Consider the following 21,967-nt stretch of genomic DNA (forward strand, 5'->3'; position numbering starts at 1 on the left):
TTGCATTCATGAGCCACAGTATGTTCCTCCCGAAATGTAACACACCTCTTTGAACCTTAACCTTTAGGAGGGAGTATTTGAACAGACAATAGGATTTGGTTTAGGGCTACTGGGAACCATTTTTATTGGCAATGATAACCTTTAACTTGAGAGGTGTATGAAAGTGGTGCAATATAGTTGGTTCATTTCAGCTCTCCCGAGGGGCTGCCATGAACTCTGGACTATTTTTATTCCTCCTGCGAAACTTTCATGGGTCATATCAGATGATATAATGAAGTGATATTGTGTCTTTGTCATCTTGGTCACAAGATCACAGTTGAGGTGTGAGAAAGGGATCATGTAGTCAAAATGGAAACTGTTTGCTATCTACATCTCAGTACATCTACTGGTCGTGTATATGGCTTTCATGCCTGATATCCAAACCAACCATACACACATGCACATAGAAAGGAAGCTGCTCTGATTGAACTGAACTACAACTCCTGTGGGGACACTGTCCTCGGGTAAACAACAATGACACAAAACATGGGTGAATTATTTGAAAAACAAAACAGAAAAATTTAAAGTGCATCGGAAATGTTGTTTGTATGAGTTACTGCATATTTAATGCAAATTATGTGTGATAAAAATGTAAATGAGACCGATTACAAATCGAAAAGAAATGCAATTTTAAACTGGACATGAGGAAAAAGAAATACATGAATGAGCTTTTTGACTATGAACCATTTGGCAGAATCTGCATCTCAGTTAAGCCAAAGCATTAAAGCCTTTCTCAAACTTAATATCCTCATTTGTGGTTTAATTATCTCTAATGCTTTTGTGTATTTGATGTACATAAACACCTACACACACACACGCGTACATAAAACCTAAACGTTCTGAGCCATTATCCTCTGTCTTTGTGACATCTGCCAGCCATTAATCAGCTCCCAGTTAGCTCACCAACGGGCAGATTGGATAGAGGAACAACAGCAGGTAAACACTCATGCAGGTGTACTTACAATGACTCCTTGCCTTCCAGAATAGTCTCTCTGAATGAAAGTGAAAGTGTCTGCCTGGTGAAAATAAATGTTGTGGAACTATACTTGTATCTGTGGCTCTTTGACAATGTGATAGTTGAGTCGGTTTGAGAAATTTGAGCACAAACATGAAAACTTTCACAGGTTTGTTGCAACTATCTCTGTAAGCTTTTGCAATATTTAATGCAAATTTGTCATCTGTCAGCCCTAACATAGCAACAAATTTATCATGTACGAGTCAATCAGAATGATACCAGTAGATTGATACCAATGACTATGATGCTTTCTGTAGGCATAATTGGCTGCTACTGACCACCATCCTGAGCACTCTTCAAGTTTCAAAGATGTATAACCAATAATAATGCCGACAACTGACATGAATGTCCACATTTTATGCAAAGGCTTAAAGGCTGAGGCTTGGTATCAGTCTGATACTTACAGACATACACAACCAATGCTAATAATCAGTTTGAGGATGTGACAAACTAAGAATGGGCACACTTAAAATCTTAAACCCGGAAATATGTACAGGGATGAAAAAAGCCATGAAAAATTGCCAGTGTGCCATAGATCAATGAATATGGACATTGAAAGCAGTCATTGCAATGTTTGACACAAACATGCCTTCTTTCCATTGTTTCCCGTGTGGCACACACTTGTTATCTTGGCAGTCATGGACGTGATGTCGTGCTGCTTCTTCCCATTTTGCTTCTCATTCATCTGAATTAGTATTATCATTCTATGTCTAATGGGCTTAAAGTGGTAGGAAGTCAGTGTAAATGATGCGGCTCAGTTAGATTAATTTGAAAAAGAATGAGAAAACCATGGAAAAGCCCATTTAAGCAAAATTTGGTATTTTTTTGGCTGGTTTAGTAAATGCAGCAGCCTAGTACATTATACAGTCTCTGTAAATGTGTGTGTCGTCAAAGCATAGCACATGTTTTAGACAATTGGTCAATTTAAATGTCTGAATCTGCTGGGAAAATGAACTGTGCTGGTAAAAAAAAAAAAAACACAAAAACCTGCCAAAGAGCCCTTAAAGCATTTGTCTTGTAAATTATTTATTTATGATGGAGAACTGGAGAGACTTGAAAGGTACAACAAGGTTTGCTGGCCGGAATGTGGAATAAGTTGCTCCATGACTCATAGATCATTCATAGGTGAACATTGGTTTGAAAAATAAGAAAGGTTTGCAAGGTCTCCTTCGGCTTTTTTGCTCAGCTGTCTCTCTTCCTTCTCACAGACAGTACAATAAACACTGAAGATTTCTGTCAACTGATACAGAGCAAGAATCACCTCATTTTGCCCTCTGCTACCCTAGGTTAATGGGCGTGACTTCTCCAAGGCTGAACATGAAGACGCGGTGGTGGAGGCCATCAGGCGAGACCCCATTGTTGTCCAGGTTCTCAGACGAACCCCCACCAGAGCCACCAACGCTGCTGTGCCTAGCCACAGTGGCTCACCGCAGGATGTGTGTGTGGTTGATGTTTGCACACAAACGGACATCACCTTTGAACACATCATGGCACTTGCCAAGCTTCGGCCGGTTACCCCACCAGTGCCCGACATCTGTCCCTTCCTGCTCTCTGACAGGTAAGGGCAATGACTTAACTGTGTAACTGTAGGGAACTTTAGCATCCCAACTATTCCCTGATGGGTACAGAAAGTGAGTCACGTTGGTGTGAGAAGACACAGATCGGTTGGAAAAGGGTTTGCTCTAAATTTTGGGAACCAATGTCAGGAAACAGTTTTTTTTGCATAAAGTGATTCTGAAGCTTCCCCTAAGGTTGAACTGCTGTTCTCTTCCATTTCACAGTAGCCATTATCGGCTTTGCCACAATGTGGAAACCTCAAACAAAACTAAGCACCGATATCATTATGCACTGTCGAACTGGCATGCTATAATTGGTTCAGTGTGCTACATCCATTTTCTTTAATGGAGACTTTTGCTGGGCGATTATAAGCCAATGGGCTGACAGAACAGACACCCTGATACTGCATCCATTCTGTTGGTATTTATATGGCTTTCCTCAGTTTGTCTCATAAAACTATAAATCTGTCAGTCTTGATCAGAGATAATGGAGAAAACATCATTTCAGAGGCCATGGCTTTAATGAGAGGAATGGTTGACATTGCTGGTTTGACATTTTCTTGCTACATGAAAATCATTGTTAAGAATTGTGACATAAAAATGGCTAATAATAGTAAAATCTACTTCACAAAATGTGTACAAGTCTGTGATGATAAAGAATGGGTAGGAACCAGAAGTAACTGAACATGGCATAGAATAAAGCCATAGAGGAAATTTAAAGGCACATGTATATGGGAATAAACAGGACAGGAAAGACCTTTAACATAACTGCTTCTTTTCTCTGTAGCTGTCATTCCATCCACACCATGGAACATGAGTTCTATGAATGTCCAGAGTACCTGTCTAACACCCCAGCAGAGGTTGAGAGGACTGAAGACTATGAGTATGAGGTACAGTTTTTTTTTTTTATCTATCTAAGTTGCTATGAAACTTCATATCAACTTTACGAGGATTCTTACACCCAGGTTCTTACACCCAGGCTACAAACCTGTAGCCTGTGCCACGATTGATGACCAGTTGTCCTTCTCTGTCAATGTTGCATTTCTCTCTCGGTCCTGTTGCCATTTCACTTTACAGCATCATAAAAATAAGGTCTTGTCTTAGTCAATATGTCACCTCACTCTTGGCAAAGGACATGGTTATATCTTACTTTGGATACTGCAATGCTTTTCTCCCAGCCTTCACAGTGAAACTCCTACAGATTGTCCGAGACACGGTGAAGCGTCTTTTTGATCAACAAATAAGGAAATTTGAAATGACTCATTGAACTTCACTGGTTGGCTGAATCTCATAACAGCCAGCTCTCTAAACTCAGTCATACAGGTTTACGCTCTCTCTTGATTACTGTGTTCCACCTATGAACATCATTTGGTTCTGCCATACCAAGGCACAGGGTGATGTCATTTTAATGTTCTCATTTGTGGTTCCATGATGGTGGAACATCTGACCAAATGCAATCAGAGAAAAGATTTCCCTTTCTGTCTTAAGTAATCTCTTGAGGGTTCATCTCTTCTGGAAACACATCCTCTCCTAACACCCTAACACATCTAACCTGCACTTACTTGCACTCCTGCAGTAAATGTGTGGGGCTGTATCTGCTCGTCTTGTACTCTGTCCTTGGAATAGATTTAAATATATTTAGCACTTATTGTATTGACCAATGTCTCTTCCTGCACTAAAGCTTGAATGCTGTTGCTCAGTTGTAAGTTGTTTTGGATAAAAGCATCTTCTAAATGTCTAAATGTAAATGCAAACTGTCAACAGAGGGTCAATTCTAATGTATTTGGTGACTCCCTAGCCTGCCCTCCCATGGCTTCATCAGTTTAAAATTTCCACTCTCCAAGTAGAAATATCAAACATACGCTGTACGTTCACATTCTGCACCACATTTCCATGGTGGCAGATACATCATACCACATGATGTCAGCCAGTCTACCTGGAGGTCTTGCCATGTGACAGTGATGGGTGATATTTGCTACTCTTAGTGATTCTCCCTGGTTTAATAGGCACTTCCTGGTTCAGTGAACTGCATTGTGGATCATTAGGATCCCTCTGCTGCCAGCTGTGGCCTAATACCTTTCAGCATCATATGTATGAAAAAAAGAAAAAAAAACTCATATGTGGGTTGGGTGTGGAGTGGAGGCAGCAGGCTAGTTTGCGGTAATAGCAGTTGTATCAGAACAAGGTCAGCAGTACAACATGTACACACTTCTACCCCCACCTGCAGCACATGAACACACCAAATCAGCTGTCCTCACTTTCCCCTGTCCATCCATGTGTATCTAACTGAAACAAGAATGGCTTTCCTCTTGGTTGAAACTGAATAGGGCTGCCATTCCCAGGAACATTACTTCTGACAGACAGGTTTAGCTTCACTTCAAACTGATTGTTCACATGGGTACGCCTGCTGTCATAATACTCCTGCTACTTCTGCCAAATCTAGCACACCATAATAGTGCCAGGTAACAGCAGACCTATTACTTTTGCATGCAGTATGGGTGCTTTGATTGCTAGCATAGAACATAATTCACTTAAAATTGCCATTCTCACAGTCAAAAATGCGGATATGGAAATGTGTGTTAAAGAACGGTTTGCACAGCGTTTAGATATTTACGTCTCCCTCCCTCCCAAAGTAAAGTTGAATAATAGCAGATTTTTAATGAATACTATGTTTGATCCCCAGGTCGCACAGAGCAGTTAATGAAGTGGCAACAGTCTGCCAGACAGCAGCCAGTTACACAGCCAGTGTTTCCCAAATGAGTCTTATATTAATAGTTTAATTATGTATTGTCAGCGGGAGCCAAACTTCAAATGCTGGATTTTTAAATCTTCAAAACCACAATTGAGCAGAAATATTTGAATGCAAACACAAAAGGCTGTATTGAGCTTTGAGTGGTGCAGGGGAAAATATATGGATCAAACTCTAAAGCACCTCTACCGCTAAAGGGATAAGGCGAGGATTAATTATTGCCTTTTAATAACACCACAGGTGTATTGATTGTGTAAGCTCATAATTCATATATTTAGACAGTAAATAAGGAACTAAAAAAAAGCTTGAGGCATTGTTTCATCTAAAAGTAATTCATTTAAAAGTCATATATTTCTTTTTTGCTTATATTTGGAGTCCACAAAATTATTATTGTGCAGTAAAGATGGCTGATACCAGCAGCTGAAAGGAAGTCATCACCTGTAATGAGGACACAATGAGCCAGTGAACATTACACTTGGCGGTAATTACTTCTGAATGAAACATGGGTAGCAGTTAAGTGCATGCCAGATTGCGGTGTTGGTACCAGATGTTTAACATGCCCCTAAAAGACATAATTTCACCTACCGTCAATATGTCTTTATTTTTCCTCATATACATTCATATTAAACTGGGAAATCATGTCACAAAGATAAATTCCGTCCATTGTTAGCCAGCTGAAATGAGTTTTAAGTCACTGCTGCAAACGTGAAACTCCACAGCAGTGTAGATTATGATCTAATCATAACTAATCAAGCCACAAATTCCAGTAATCTTCAGACACCTGGTGAACCACCCAGTGTGCACTGACATTATGCCATGTAATCTCATTGCCTGCAGCTGTTATTTCACTTTCAGGGTTTTGTACAAATCGGCCAGTGTACTGAACAGGTGAGGAGCGTGGGTAGTAGAGAGTAGCACATGGTGATACAATATCATAAACTCCTTGCACATCTCAACCTTTGAAGGTCAGGGCTGTTTGCACAGGGGGCTGAACGCCACATAAATTAATTTCTTTTTCTGTCAATCTCTGCTATTGTGGTTTCCCATGACAGAGAAAGAGAGGGCTGGGGGTTCACTCTTGCCCAACCACCATCCTCAGCCCCATTTTACCCCATGCTTCCTTTCATATCATCACAGCGGTGAAATGAATTTGGCAGTGATAGGTTAATAAAGAATACCCCTGGAGTTATCTGTGTGTGATTACCTTCATACACAGTGGAGATCAAAAGGAATCAGTTGTGAGTAGGACTAAACTTATCGAATTTTCTGGTAGGAGGGGAACATATACATTAAAGACCTGCCCTGTATCTTTGTGGTGAGTCCAGTTTGATAGTTACAGACTTCCCATTGATTGATGCATAAGTCACATGATGGTGCTATGCATTTAATTTCCATCCAATGTTCTTGGATAGGTATCTGATAACGAGTTATAGAACTGTTCTGTATTCTGTAGTCAATCATAAAAGTTTCAAATTGGTTACATTTTCTTTGATTTTTCACATCAGTCAAATGTATTTTGACTGCATCCGGAGTATATAAAAATGTCTTTGTCCCCAGATTCAAGGACTTTATGAGAAAACAATAAAATAGTACAGGATTAATTGATTCCAGATGAGATGGAGCAGGTATTTACCTTTTCCTTTTTCCACATTGAAGTCAATGGATCACAAAATTGTCTTCACAGCCTTAAAGCTGGCCTTTTAAAGCAAATATCTCTGACAGATAGATTAACTATAGGAATGAGACCCTGTGTGCAAGCTTTCTATATGGAACGAATTTTATCACGTGATTGATTTTTTTTTTAAAAGATGCAAATAAAAAAAAATAAGGTATTGGTGTGCAAAGGCCTTACAGCTGGTGTTGTGTTAAAGCAGCGCTGTTTTACAAGCAGCCTAATTCTTCAAGAGAGTAAAACATTCTGGAGATATACACTTACTAAGCCTAACTGCGTGTTCCAGACAAAGAACAGAAGAAGCTCCCGATCCGAAACCTTCTGGTTTACATTAGCTGCTGACTTAAAGGATAAGACCGGTTTTTTGACATTGGGCCCTTGATTTCACATTATAACATGATGTTCTACTCACCCCTGCTTGTTGTTGGTCATTTGGAGCTGTTCCGAAGATATTCGCGAGGCGTCTGGCTGCTCTCTTGAGATATTCGGCCATGAAACGGTTTCCTATGGGCAAGCTTATACAGGCACAAACTATGCTGTTTATAATTTATTAATTACTCTACACTAGCACTGATAACGTGGAGGTACGTCGCTTACTTAAAAAAATCCGGGTTACTAATTTTGAATTTTAGCCGAATGAATAAATAGGCAGCAGGTCTGTGGGCTGTCTGTGGCAGTAGCACGATGAGGACGTCAGTAACACCCACTTTACGACAAAAAAAATCAAAATTACAATAACCCGGATTTTTTTAAGTAAGCGACGCACCTCCACGTTATCAGTGCTAGTGTAGAGTAATTAATAAATTATAAACAGCATAGTTTGTGCCTGTATAAGCTTGCCCATAGGAAACCGTTTCATGGCCGAATATCTCAAGAGAGCAGCCAGACGCCTCGCGAATATCTTCGGAACAGCTCCAAATGTTCAACAACAAGCAGGGGTGAGTAGAACATCATGTTATATTGTGAAATCAAGGGCCCAATGTCAAAAAACCGATCTTATCCTTTAAACTGTTAATAATGGTGGTGGGAACATTATACTCTGCTTGTGAAAGTTCTAAGTTTCACAAAGCGGATAGGATAATGAAGTATGAGAACTACCTCAGAATTCTTCAGCATTACCTCAAACCAATCAGATAGAAAGTTGAAACTGATTGGGTCTTTGGAAAGCAGTCCCAAGGGTACATCATAACCTACCGAGATAAAGCATGGGCAGAGCAGGTTAACAATAACTTTTTGGAATTAACTTTCCAGTGGTAGGACCTGAAACCTACAGAAACCTACAGGACACTAAGCAATTTAAATTAACTCTACCAAGAGGAGTGGTCAAAATAATCAGATAAAATTCTACCAGAAGCATAGCAGTTGCTCCCAGGAGCATCTGGTCAAGGTGCAATTTATACAAAGGTGTTCCACCAGATATTGAGTGCGCAATATCTATATTTTTGTCTTTATACGTATGATGTTGATATTTTGCTAAAACAAAAGCTACGCATTTAACTTTTGTTAAATGAGTAGTTTTTTCTTTTGTTTGTGTGTGACAGGAAGTGGAGCTGTGTAGGCAGAACTGCCAGGAAAAGCTTGGTCTGACGCTGTGCTACAGGACCGACGATGAGGAGGACACAGGCATCTATGTCAGCCAGGTACATGGAATCTAATACTGCACCTTGTTACCACGTCTAACCATTTCATTTTGGGTTTTGGTGGACTGTGCTTTTTAAAAGCCCTAGAGAAGCACTTACTCGCAGTCTGTTCACGAAGGCCCCATGATCAGTGTCATTGTAGCAGGAAGTTATTAAAAGATTGAATAAATCCCACATGCATCCCCATCTTTGCATAATAAAAAGGAGAGAAAGACTCTGACTGAATTAGGGAGGAAGGAGAGAAAAATGTTTTCCAATCAAAAATATCAACTAAGAATGAGACACGCATGGCCAAAGAGGAAGTCGGGTTTGAAATGCGATTCCCTTCCTGCCAGTCTCATTCTTTCTCCTTTAACATGTTCTAATTGGAGGTTTTAATTAGCTCTGAGCGACTGCCATTGCGTTGCCCAAACAATATGTTAAATGACACATTCTCCCATTAAGTGGAACCCATCTGAACACCAAATACACAAAGCAAGAAGGGAATATGTTACAAGGTTTTTTCATTCAAATGATTCTTAGCTCACAAAAAAAAAAATGACTTCCTTTTGCAAAGCTGGTGATGAGGCAGAATGAAAACAAATTATTGAGCTACCAAAGACAAACTCAAATGAATGATGCAATTCCGAGGAATTCAAGCACCGAAAACAAGATTAAAAGAATCGCCAGTTTGACTGCAGGTGCAGTTTCAATCCTATTATGAACACGAAAGCGAGGCTGTGAAAAGTAAGAGCTACTATGAGGATTAGCTCACCAGCGCGAGGGTGAGCATGGAAGAAAAACAAAGACATGCAGAATATTTAACTTCTCTAGTTTTTCACCTGTTCCTTTTGAACCAGGCAAAAAAAACCACAGACCACCAGCACCTGCGGAACTTTGAACAAACGGTGGAAACGGTCTCCCAACGACAGAGCGCATCTATTTTTATTCGTTTGATAAAAGGATAAATAAAAAATTGAAATTTTCCTCATTATAAGGCGTGTATGGATGTGAGCTGCTTTGCTTTTTTTCCTCACGTCTCCTGATCTTAAGTGCAAAAAAAACAAAGTTTCAGGAAGGATTGTTGAGTGTAGCTGTGGCTTACATTCGGATCCGCTGGGATGCGTTATGAAAAAGAGGTGTTGATTCACTCAGCAAAAATAGAACCGTATCTGTGCCACAAACACAAGCACATTTTTATGTTTCATTTACCTTCTGTCGCCCATTCCTGCGACTGAGGAGGGGGAAAAAAACGCATCTTTTTGTACATGAAAAAAGCTGACTTTTGCAGACATGAGAGTGTAGTGACAGACTGTATAATGCATCTTTTTAGAATTCAGACTAGCACAATGACTAGATGTCAGCACTGCTTTCTGTGCTCTTTTGTGCAGGTGGAGCCACACAGCATAGCAGCAAGAGACGGACGCATCAAGGAGGGAGATCGTATTCTGCAGGTGAACATTTTCATCTGAGTAACTGAAGTGTTTTAACTCCAAGTTATATCATGAACTTTCATAGTTTCTGTCATGTTTTTCTTCACTTTGTTTAGGCTTGATCATAGCACTCTACGAATAACCTTTTCTCTTGTGGAAAATGACATGCCCGTGGATCCTCTAAGCTGCTTGTAAGACAGTCTTTTAAGAGAATATCCAAGCGACTGTTGTCTGCAGCCTGGGCAGGAATATGTATATTTAATCACCTCGTTTTACCAGGGAAATTAAAGTCCTTGGTTGCAGTTATACCAGGCACTACATCATCTCTAGGACCACTCTCTTTGTTGCAGTCTTGCTCTGTCTCTCATTATGCAGAAGCCCCTATGGGGTCAGGAGCTGTGAATATCATTCCTTTTTACTTGGGTCCCTCTTTGTAAATCTAACCAGAGTGGTAAAAATGTTCACTTTACATAAATTATATCAAAGGTTTTAGGAAAAATGGGATGCCATTGTTTTGCTTGCAGAATGCAAAAATGAACCAGTGTGAAGAGCTTTTTTTTGACATGCCTGTTTTCCTTAAATAGAATCAAATCTAATTGTTTCAGTAGCCTTTGTTTTTCCAATAAACTGGACAGATCTGCCCACCACCTCAGGTTTATGAATAACAGTTACCGGGTGTGTAAAACCCAGCAGTCCCTTGTTACGTCTGAACAAGAGGCTGGCTGCTGATTTTAGAAATCCTAATCATTTTTCTGCACAGCCACATGCATATGCATTCATGCACATGCATTCATGCACATACATAATCTTTGTAGATATGGGTGTGCAGATGTGTCTCATAGGTCTGACTTCCTGCAGCGAGTTAACGAGTTCACACAAGACACCTTGGACTTCTTAGAGCCTTCTTCCTGATTGGCCAACGCTGTTACCTCTAAAAGCCTATTTAAGCCTTTGGAGTCTCACAGTCTGTAAGGTGTAATCATGGCTCGCTGACATGGCTTTTGCAGAAAGATTTTCTCAGTTCCGCAAGAGGGTATGAAAGAGACTATGAGCTCTGAGGTCTTTAGATGGGAGATTTCAGTGAGAATGCACATTGCTTTGAGCCATTTTGCATCTTCAGCATTTGTATAAAAATGGTCATGACTAAGCATCCTAATTTGGGGATGCCCGTGTACTCAAGGCACTTCCTGAGATTACACTTTCATTTATCATTAAAGGCCTTATATAACATAAGAAAACTCTCATGCTGGCACGTTATGATGCTAATTCTGATAAAAAGTTATTTTTTCTATCTCTACATTTAGAATGTATGTTCCAAAAATAAGTAATTTAATCAAAATAAATGCAAAAAAAGGAGCAATGAGTTGTTTATACTTGTCAATGCCACAATATCTGTGCTATTGCTACTGATCTCAATCAAATAGCACTTTAAGTAGCTTTGAGTCTGGGCAACAGGGTACCAACCTATATCTCTATATTTATTGTATAATGCATTCTTAAGTGCCTCCATTCTCTCAAAGTAGTGTTTGTTTCCTAGTTCTATGAATGATTAGTGGGGGGAGAAAGGCCATCTCTTCTCCTGGCCCTATTATCTTCCTCTGACAGCCCCATTACTCTAGTGCGGAAAAGATGAACGCCACCTGTCAAAGAACAGTTAATTGTATGTCTGGATGGTGTAGTGAGAGCAGAGTCTCGCGACCGACTCCCTTTGCCGAGTGGTTTTGCGGCCTGCCCATGCCTCACAGAGAGAAAGAAAAGTGGGCGGTAGAGAGGACATGTGGAGAAGGAAATGTTTGGAAAAGCAGACTAATGGAGGGAGAAAATGAGAGGCGCGACAGAGAACAAATATCAGGATGTGAACTGAGATGCCTTGCAAAATGGGATCAATGAGTTGCCCCTTTCATGGCGGATAATTAGAGCTACATGAAATATTGGGTATATGGACTTAATATCAATTCTTTCTCATTAACATGGCAATCCACGTTTCTCTTTGATGCACAGATAAATGGCTGTGAAGTGCAAGACCGAGAGAAAGCTGTTGCCCTGCTGTCAAGTGAAGAAGCAAGGAGCATCACACTACTGGTGACAAGGCCAGAAACCCAGGTAAACACACACCAACCCCCCCCCCCCATTGCCCTGTCTTGACAACCTCTGTCATGTCAAATAAAAATAACTCCCCACTAAGTGCCTTTCCCTTTGTTTTTCCTGTCTGTGTGGTTGCTTGGAGTTCCTACACATACAAACATCTACACATAAGAGCAGAACCAGAGAGACGGGTTTCTGACAAGATCTTGTGATTACAGCTGGAGGAAGAGGCTGGTTGGCTGGATGATGAGCAACAGGAGCTGGTTGAGGAGCTGAAGATGGAGATCCTGGAAGAGAGGAGAAAGCAGAGAGAACATGGCTATGACAGGAAAGATATGGTGAGGATGTACATACACAGAAACAAAACATGTCCAGCAGAACGATGACAGGGGAACAGGCTGTATTTGATTTATATAACCAGAGCGTCTTTTCAACCAAGGGTGTGGAAAGCTGAGAGAAACATTGGCTCCCACACTTATCATGCCCTGTCCCATATTCTATTTAGTCTTAGATCACAGTCCCCCAGTTTGTATTCACTGCTGTCCAGTCAAGATAAATAATAAAATGTGGAAGGATATTTATTAAACATTGATTTTGCTTTTGTGTTTAAAAATCCATATTAGTAGCTAGGGATATTGTGACTGTCATACAAATTAGAATTATGGCAGATTTAAAGACATTCAAGGACATTTCATGTCACTTTTATACATCTTAAAAGAAACATATTATGCCCACTTTTCACAAGCTGACATAATTTTCTAAGGTTAATGAAATTTCTGTGCCATTCTTGGTCAAAATAGCAATACCAGAGTACAAAAGCTCCTTTTTCAACCATGTCCTCACACCTCTGTTAATAGCAGCTGTTAATTTAATGTAAAATAACATTACGAGTGAGCATATCAGAAAAACTGTCGCATTCAGTGACCTGCTGAACTCTGGATAGACACTGGACCCCATGTGGCCTCCTTTTTTTGTTACCCAAGAGTCACACATTTCTGTCAATTGACATTGTGGTCCTTCTTCCATGACATCTTTTGACTTTCCAATAACAGAAGTCAGAACAGACGAATCTAACACTACCTCTGAAATATGCCTTTTACGTTTTCCTTTGCCGCTGCACAGTCGTTTTTTCCACATAACTGAAAGCGAGGATGAGGCAAGAGGTATTGAATTCATAATTAGATTTCATTCAAACCTACACATTGCCCCCTGAAGCTTAGTAAAAACGTGGGTTATGGTAGATGAACTCAACGCAACTGATTGCATTTATAATCAGAACATTATCACAGAACTTAAATCATGAGGCTTATTTGTCCCAAACAGATATCATTTCTGAGTACTTAATTTTCCCTTCTCATTCAATGACCAATCAAGCAACAAGCATAAGCTCTTGTGACTGCATGAAATAGCACTGATTATTTGGATTGTTTTACACCAGCATCAAGCCGAAGAGGAGATGACAACAGACACAGCTACCTGTTCCTCCAACAATCAAGACAGTGGGTTCGGACGCAGTACAGACAGTCCAGAGCACCAGCCTCTGCTGGCCAGACTTCACCGGAGGAGCCCAGCCCGATGCCTAAGGGAACGATGGCTGTCGGAGCATCCACACACCAGGCAAGGGGTGCAACAGGAAACCCAGGGTACAAGAACAATGTCCACAGTCCAAGGCCATGAAGGGGTCGTCAATATTCGCAATAGTGGAGGCGGAGTCCTGGGTATGGAGAACTGCTTCCAGCAACTCCTAGAGCTCAAGTGTCAAATACGAAATGGAGGTGAATGTGGGGTGTACTCAATACGACACAGTATAGAGTGCAGCCTCACTGAGCAAGGCAGAGTGGAGGAAGATGGTGAAGATGATGTGGGAGGCGGGGGAGGGGTGGAGCAGGAGTTGAGGATGCTAAATGAGGAGCTGCGGAGCATTGAGTTAGAATGCCAGAGCATCATGCAAGCCCATCAGCTCCGCCAATCCCATCAGCTGGAGCAGTCGCAGCCCACGCCCCGCTCACCAGGTAGAAGCCCCAAAGATGGACGCAAGCGGCACGGCAGGCTGGCTGACATCCACGAATACCCAGAGAGGTTGGACAGTGATAAGATTCGTGAGAAGGACAGTTCCAGTGCCTACAACACCGCAGAGAGTGCTCGGTCAACGCCACTAGGTATGGAGAAATCCCCAGACCACTCTCTCCAGAGACATATTAGCATCACCAACCAGAAAAACCTCAGACTGGCATCTTCAGCACCCTCCACTCCCATCCCTATCCCAAAGCCTCAAGGCACAGCTAGACATTGCAGACCAGTAGATCCAGGTCCAGTTATCTCTAGCAGCCCAGACCAGAGCAACCCTTCCCGATCCGAGTCGGACCCAGCACTGCCGGCAGACGATGAAAGGTATGAGAAGAAGGGGAGGACCAGAGATCTGAGGAGAGGGCTTCCTTGTGGCTCTTCGTATCAGTCAGCCACTTACCATGGCCAGGGGGGTTCCAAACAACTTCAGGTATGCATCATCAAAAATGTATTTGGGTCTAATGTTGATGTGCCTGTGAGTAAGGCAACAGCGTGATAACTGTGTCCTGTGTTACAGAGCTACATGCAGCTGCTCCAACAGCACTCATCCCTGGAGTATTCTCAGAGCCAGCTGAGTCTCCTCAGTGTGTGTCGAGATCCTGTACACCGGAGCGGACGGACTGGGGAACCCCGCCTCGAGTGGAAAGTCAAAGTTCGTGCTGACGGGACACGATATGTTGCACGGAGGCCTGCTCGTGACCGTATACTGCGGGAGCGGGCACTGAGGATCAGAGAGGAGAGGAGCGGGGGTATGACCACAGATGACGATGCCATAAGTGAGATGAAGATGGGCCGCTACTGGAGTAAAGAAGAGAGGAAGCAGCACTTGGCGCGTGCCAGGGAGCAAAGGAAGAGAAGGGAGTTCATGCAGAGGAGTCGCCTCGAATGCCTAAAGGAGGGACCTACGAGTGCAGCTGAGGGCAGGAAGGAGATCAATATCTTGGAGCTCAGTCACAAAAAGATGATGAAGAAACGAAACAAAAAGATCCTGGACAACTGGATGACCATCCAGGAGCTGATGAGCCATGGGGCTAGAGTCCCAGAGGGCTCTAAAGTACATAATGCCTTCCTTTCCGTCACAACTGTTTAACAGACACATTTAGATACAGCTTACTTCATACTGAGCTCTTTTATATCACGTGGCCTGCACGTCAGGAACCACTGCTTGGTTTTGAAAAAGCATCAGTTTGTGAGATTGGACAAAAACCTGTTTATGGTGACGAGTTTTGTAGCAATCCAGAAGCAACTTTGTACTTACACTTAAGAATGTTCAACCATCCGTACCACACCTGAGCCATTGCGAACGTGACCATTTTTACAGTGGCTTTTTTTCGGTGATGAACTGGTATCTAGTAGCAGGTTGGTTCAAACAGATTCACAAAGAAAGTGGAGAAACCAACACAGTAACTGTGTATACTTTGTATTGTGTCTCCATGCTCTTCATTCAACAGTTTCATTGTATATGAAGCGATTTCACTTGCCTCGTTCAAGGTGCCGTTTTTTTCTTTTTTTTTACGAGGAAATTATAGTATTTTTCACAGTTTGTAACCTCCGTAACTTTTTGTAAGGAAATTTTTACACTGAATGTCAATGTACTGTAAGCTGTTTATTGCAGTTTCTTATTTATATTCTATCACCAAACCATCGATGTTAAGGTGAGACTATTTGATTGTACTGTAGCCCACACTGTATGCCAGACCAGAAGGTGAGAAAAGAGAAATCCCATAAAGATCACTGGAGGACAACTCTTCTTATAAAAACCTTTATTGTGTTATCACTTGAGTCAAAGTTGCGTGGCAAATGTATAGCACTCAATTCAAAGCACTGAAAACGTCGATATGCCATGGCATATGGCTTTTTGAAACAGTCTTACCTCAACATGCAGTCAAAACTCTGGTCAAGATTTTAATACGAGGCTTATGGAATCAGTGACAACCTCCAACTTTTTTCTCAAAGCATAAATCAGTGATTTATTTTAAAAATGTTAATCAGATTCTTATTTATATTGTTTACTGTGATTGATATTTATTGTAAATTATTTTTTATGGTCTGTCTGATTTACATTAAGTGGCTATCCTTGAAAGGGCAACACTTGTCAAGGGACTGTCAAGATGGTGTTTTTGCAGCCATTCAAGTGGAAACTGCTGCTTTTTACTGTAAAGTTAATTGGAGAGGCCTTGAGTTCAGTATTTGTTGATGGTGGTGTTTGTAATAAAACAATAATAAAGCCACAGAAAGCGCTATCTTGTCAGTTGTGACCATTTCTGCATTTTGGACTAAAGTCATCAGAGTGTATTTACTTTCAGTACTTTCAGGATATATTCATTTATATGTACATTTTTAGCCATGCTAGCACAATGGCTTTGGGGTTAGCAATTTCAGAAGCTCTAATTTAAGATTTAAACATTATGCCTGCTAAACATTTAACTCGAAATGCCACTGAGGCTCAGAGCTTAAATCTAATTAGATCTCTTGTGTTCACAGTAATTCCTCCATACACAGAGCCTATTAAGTGTCTTGCTCAAGCAGTGGGCTCATCAGCTGTGGGTGGTAACTGTGTTTTTCTAGAATGCTTTCCTCTCCTTGATGCCGAAAATAAAGAGCTATTTCATGTTTAGATTTGATAAGTTTACATATGGGGATTGCTGTCATAATAAAGATGTAAAGTGTACAGCAGACGTGCTGCACATAGCAGGAAGCTGACCTTGACAGAGACGCCTGGAGGGTGTTTGCAAAAGTAGCTCTAAACCATCAAAGTCTCAAAGTAGGCTGTGGTCACATAGTCATATAGATGAAAACAATATAAGCGCACACACTGTATTCATCATGTTTACATTGACTAGTTTGTAGCGTATAAACTAGGCTGTGTAGTTTCATCGGAGCTTGGCAGTATAGGCTATGTTGCTTGTTGCTGTAATTCAGCAGAAGAAGCAGTTGTCCTGACTGAGCTCTTGAGAAATTTTTAAAATCTCTGGAATATCTGACAAGTTGGCAGTCAGTCACATGAGTTTATTGTTTGTGAGCTCAGATCAGTTACAGCACGTGGTTTATGTCATTTTAATCTTTGCCAGGTCAAACATGTTTCACAATGTCGTTTCATTCTTCAAAGGCAATGAAAACTAGACTTCTTATCGTGAATTCTCCAGCCCATTGTCATTCTTGTACCATCAAATATTGCCACAGATGCACAAGGTACCACCGCCAAAATTGCTGAATACTTCACACTGGAAACAGGCTCAAGATGTCCATTGAAGTGCATTTGCCTATAGTTATAATGAATATGATAACATAATAATATGATAACATAATAATAATAACATAATAAAAACTAACTATACTAATCAGATAGGAACATTATCCAAATAATCATGTCCACATGCGCATAAAAACAAAGCATTTTGATGTTTGGTGGCTCGATGGCACACATGGTGATTTAGCCTGTCGCTGAAATTGACAGTATTCATGTATTTGTACTAGGATGACTGACGGTGTCGGGGGTGGTGTGTGTGTGCGTGCATGGAGGGGGTGCATGTCCATTCAGCAATAGAAAGCATCAAAGCTACACTATACTCTCATTTCTAAGCCATAAGGAGACACCGGTGAAAACCAGTCTCCTCATCCCCTGTCAGTTTGCTGTATCTGTCCACAGCTCACTGAACTGAGGAATTAATGAGACACTTCAGACTGGCATCCCCATCACCAGCTCTTTATGCATAATATTAAATCAGGTAAGCACTGCACCCACTTCCCTCAAAGCCTTCCAATCATCCCATATTACATCCAACATGGTATATCTGTGTGACGGGAAGTGTCACAGGAGCGGAGGAATAATTCTTTGCAATCAGCTTAGAATTATAAATGATTAATCCCAATGTGGAAAGCAAAGATAATTGAATGTATTTGAGTGTTGATCTGTTACACACCAGTGGTATTGTGTTACCCTAGACAGGATGTGTGAAGCACAATAGCTGGACCAAAACACACAGCTCATTGCTTCAGCTTTGAGACTTATGATTCCTACAAGCTTCAGGCTTTCAAGAAGAGAGAACTCTGAGGAACAAGATTCCTTAAAGACGTCTTGCCTTTTCTAAAAAGTTTCATTACCATGTAGGTCACATGGCAAATCCACTCCACCCAATATAAAATATAGAAGTTTTATGACTTTAGTTTTGATGCACAGGCGTGGGTGTTATAAATAAATGCTATACTGATAAATCCTGCAAAGTTGGACAAGAATACTACATGTGAATATCACTTGAATATGAATTTTTCAATGAACAATGAAGTTATATTTTGTTATCTTAACGCATACTGTTCATACATATGTATGGAACTTCCCACAAGGCTACACTCGGGCAAGCATTGGCACAGATTGTACCAGTTTGCAAGGTGACAGAAACAAGATGAGGGAGCCTTTCTTTGAAATAGAAAAAATATATCAATGAAAATTTTAAAAAGAAAAAGAAAACCTAGTCCTGAAGAGTGTCTGCGGTGCTGGATGCTATGGCTGAGGAAAACACGCCGGACAGATTTCAGTTGAGAGGGTTTGGGATTTCATGAGAATCTAAAAAAGCTGGTGGTGCTCTCTGATGGGGAAAAGGCCACATATTGATCCAGTGGAGGTAAAGGCGGGGACGCAGGAGAAACTGCAGGCTCAGAATGAAACCAGCAAGGTCTTTCATGTGGTGATAAAGATGGTGGCTCCCAAGTGAGGAGTATAGATCCACTGGAGGTTGAACATGACCTGAAATAAAGGGGGGGAAATGTGCTGTGAGCAAAAACAAACAACAAAAGTGCAGAATCTTAAGGAACCACATCACTGTGGCACAATAGTACACAGTGTTTGTTAGAACTGATAAAGGGAAATAAAGACAGTGGTCAATAGTTGAGCAAGGCCCTATATCATATCTTATTTAAAAGGGAAGCATTGTAGCCATGACAAAAATGGAAAATACATCATTTAAAAAATGCTGAATGAGTGAGCCTCACTTCTCTAACCTTAATGCACAGACAGTACTGTGCAAAAGTGTTGAGCTCCCCCTCATTTCTTCATATTCATGACTAAGGAGCCAGACTTTCTTGTAATCCTTTGAAGTGACCTTGAGCAGTAGTTCCTCAGGCTGAACTGAAGGTCTTTCAAAGTTTTTTCTGTGGGAACGGTGGCAGCTTTTTCACTTAATTTCAGTTCAGTCCGTGTACCTGGCCATATTCAGAGAATTGTTTTAACTATTAGTCAAGTCAAATTTATTTGTATAGCACATTTCATGTACAAAACAATTCAAAGTGCTTTACTTAAAATAAAAGCATTGCAGCAGGGAGTGGAAGAAGGATTAAAAATACGTAAAAGAATATAAAGAGAAACAATTAAAATGAATTAAAATGATCAAAAACAAGCAATAGTCTAGATAAGTTCAAAGATACCGTGCAGATTTCATGCATAGACACATGAGAACAGAAATGTTTTTAACCCGGATTTAAAAATGTCTCCATTTGGTGAAAGTTTAATCTCCACTGGCAGTTTGTTCCACTTGTTAGCAGCATAACAGCTAAATGCTGCTTCTCCATGTTTAGTCTGGACTCTGGACCGGACCAGCTGACCTGAGTCCTTGGATCTAAGAGCTCTGCTGGGTTTATATTCTCTGAACATATCACAGATGTATTTTGGGCCTAAACTGTTCTGGGATTTGTAAACCATCAGCAGGCTTTTAAAATCTGTTCTGTGACTGACTGGAAGCCAGTGTAAAGATTTTTATTTTTTATTTTTAATAAACATCCTGCCAGTCCGACAATTCCTTCAATAGCTTATTAAAGCCTATTTTTTTTTTTTTTTAGAGGAACTCCACAACCTCGCAAACCAACTTAAATAATGTGAAATCCCCTAAATTTAAAATATCAAAATACAGGTATTAATGTAAATCGGGCGAGTCTGCGATATCGTGATCCTTAAAACTTTTGTATGTAATGGTTTTGTCATCAACGACTGACCAGCAAAACATCTGTAAAAAACTTGATACAAGAGAGACAAAGAAAAAAAAAGCAGCTATTTATAAATGCACCCAACAGTTTTTAGGCATTATTCCCCTTAAAGGATAATACCGTTGAACATCTGCTCAACACATAAAATGCATAGGAAATTATATATTGGCCAAATAATACTCGAATGGTTTCACCAAAAAAAACCTTCAAGAAAATTTCCCACTGCATAAGATTGTTTTTAAATGATTTTTATTTTCAAGTGGTTTTAGAGTTAGTAATTTAATATGATGTACAAAATCAGCATATATAATGTGCCGATTCCCCCTTCTTCTCCTCTAAATCTCATTCAAATTCCAACAGCCGAATTGGTGCAGCAATGTAGCGCAGATGAAAAAGCATGATAGCTCAGCTGTCTTTAATCTAACAGCGCTTTTGAAGCAGCACCGAGTAAAACGAGAACAAAGTCAGGTGTTCTTTGCAAAGAAACTGGTTTTGACGCTGATGGGAAACGGGTGACACATTGTGCATGTGGTTGGATGAAGACTATGTGTCCTTGATTCTTATTATACAGTGTACTACTAAACAAAGAAGAAAATAACAAGCACTCCTCAATTTAAGCTCTATTATAAGACAAAAAAAAAGCATCTTTATCTTTTGTTTTGTTTAAAGTTTTATCACAAGACCAAAGAAAAATAAACAGCGGTTAATTATTGAAGTAAGATGTTTTGTGTGCTGCTTGGATGTGTGTATGTGTATGTATGTGAGTTCCACAGAGGCAGACTAGAGATAACGATGCATTTAATGGCAACTTTTCCCCAAGCATATAAAAAAAGTCATCAGAATGAACTTTTGTGTTGCTAAATTCATTGTCATGACAATTTATTCTGTTTAAATGTATTCAGACTGTTCCGTACTTATTTTGAGATATGTCTGTTTCACACTACAGTTCAGGAAATCTGTTTGCTATTTACTTTCTGTCTTTCCCAGTACTCTGGCTTCCTCCCACAGTCCAAAAACATGCATGTCAGGTTAATTGGTGATTCTAAATTTATCCTAGAAGTGAGAGTGTGTGTGTGTGTGTGTGTGTGTGTGTGTGTGTGTGTGTGTGTGTGTTTGGCCCTGTGATGGAGTGGCAACCCGTCCAGGGTGTACTCTGCCTCTTGCGCATTGGCAGCTGATATAGCTTTCAAGTTCCAGCCTCGCAACCCTGGATGGATTTACTTTCTGTTTATTGATAGTATCCAACTTTAACTTAGCTCCTGACTCAAGGGAGTTGCTGCTAAAAAAAACAAATCATTAATCACAAATGCTTTTGCAATGTCAAAAGGGTAAATGGCTCGTAATGTGGGTGTGGGTATGTGTCAACGCTGTTTACGGCAGTGTTACTGTATTGCTAATATTAGGTATATGGAGAAACATCATTATCACAGTTGGATTAATGAGATCTTTGTTTCATTAACACATAACTGAAGTGAATAAAGCCCAAAGCTTGGTGTCATTGTGTGCTAATTTTAGCAACAGCACATTTAGACGTTAACACTCAGAGTCTTGAATGTGTCTCAGGCTGTGAATGTAATAAATATACAGCGGATATACACATGGGGTCAATAAACAGTGTGTTCCTTTTTGAAATCAGTGTGTTGTGAGCAATCTGGCATGAAAAGACTTGCAAATGTAAACTTGATAAACCAAAGTTGTTGGTTGTGCCAACAACAGCCAAGTCCGTCATACATTTTCATATGCGGCACAATCAAGA

At 40.5% G+C, this 21,967-nt stretch overlaps 1 protein-coding gene across 1 annotated transcript in view; it reads left to right on the forward strand.

Annotated features, from left to right (window-relative positions):
• The window catches only part of pdzrn4 (PDZ domain containing ring finger 4), a 42,896-nt gene extending 26,462 nt beyond the window's left edge, over positions 1–16,434 (forward strand). Inside the window, exons 2-9 of the mRNA XM_075472461.1 lie at positions 2,341–2,612; positions 3,398–3,500; positions 8,573–8,671; positions 10,042–10,104; positions 12,085–12,186; positions 12,387–12,506; positions 13,607–14,665; positions 14,753–16,434. Of these exons, the coding sequence (XP_075328576.1) occupies positions 2,341–2,612; positions 3,398–3,500; positions 8,573–8,671; positions 10,042–10,104; positions 12,085–12,186; positions 12,387–12,506; positions 13,607–14,665; positions 14,753–15,325 (2,391 nt within the window). The 3' untranslated portion in view covers positions 15,326–16,434. The remainder of the gene's footprint in view (positions 1–2,340; positions 2,613–3,397; positions 3,501–8,572; positions 8,672–10,041; positions 10,105–12,084; positions 12,187–12,386; positions 12,507–13,606; positions 14,666–14,752) is intronic.
• The last annotated feature ends 5,533 nt before the right edge of the window (positions 16,435–21,967 follow it).

This window comes from Odontesthes bonariensis, chromosome 8 (genome assembly GCF_027942865.1).
Source record: "Odontesthes bonariensis isolate fOdoBon6 chromosome 8, fOdoBon6.hap1, whole genome shotgun sequence".
In the NCBI taxonomy this organism is placed as follows: domain Eukaryota; kingdom Metazoa; phylum Chordata; class Actinopteri; order Atheriniformes; family Atherinopsidae; genus Odontesthes; species Odontesthes bonariensis.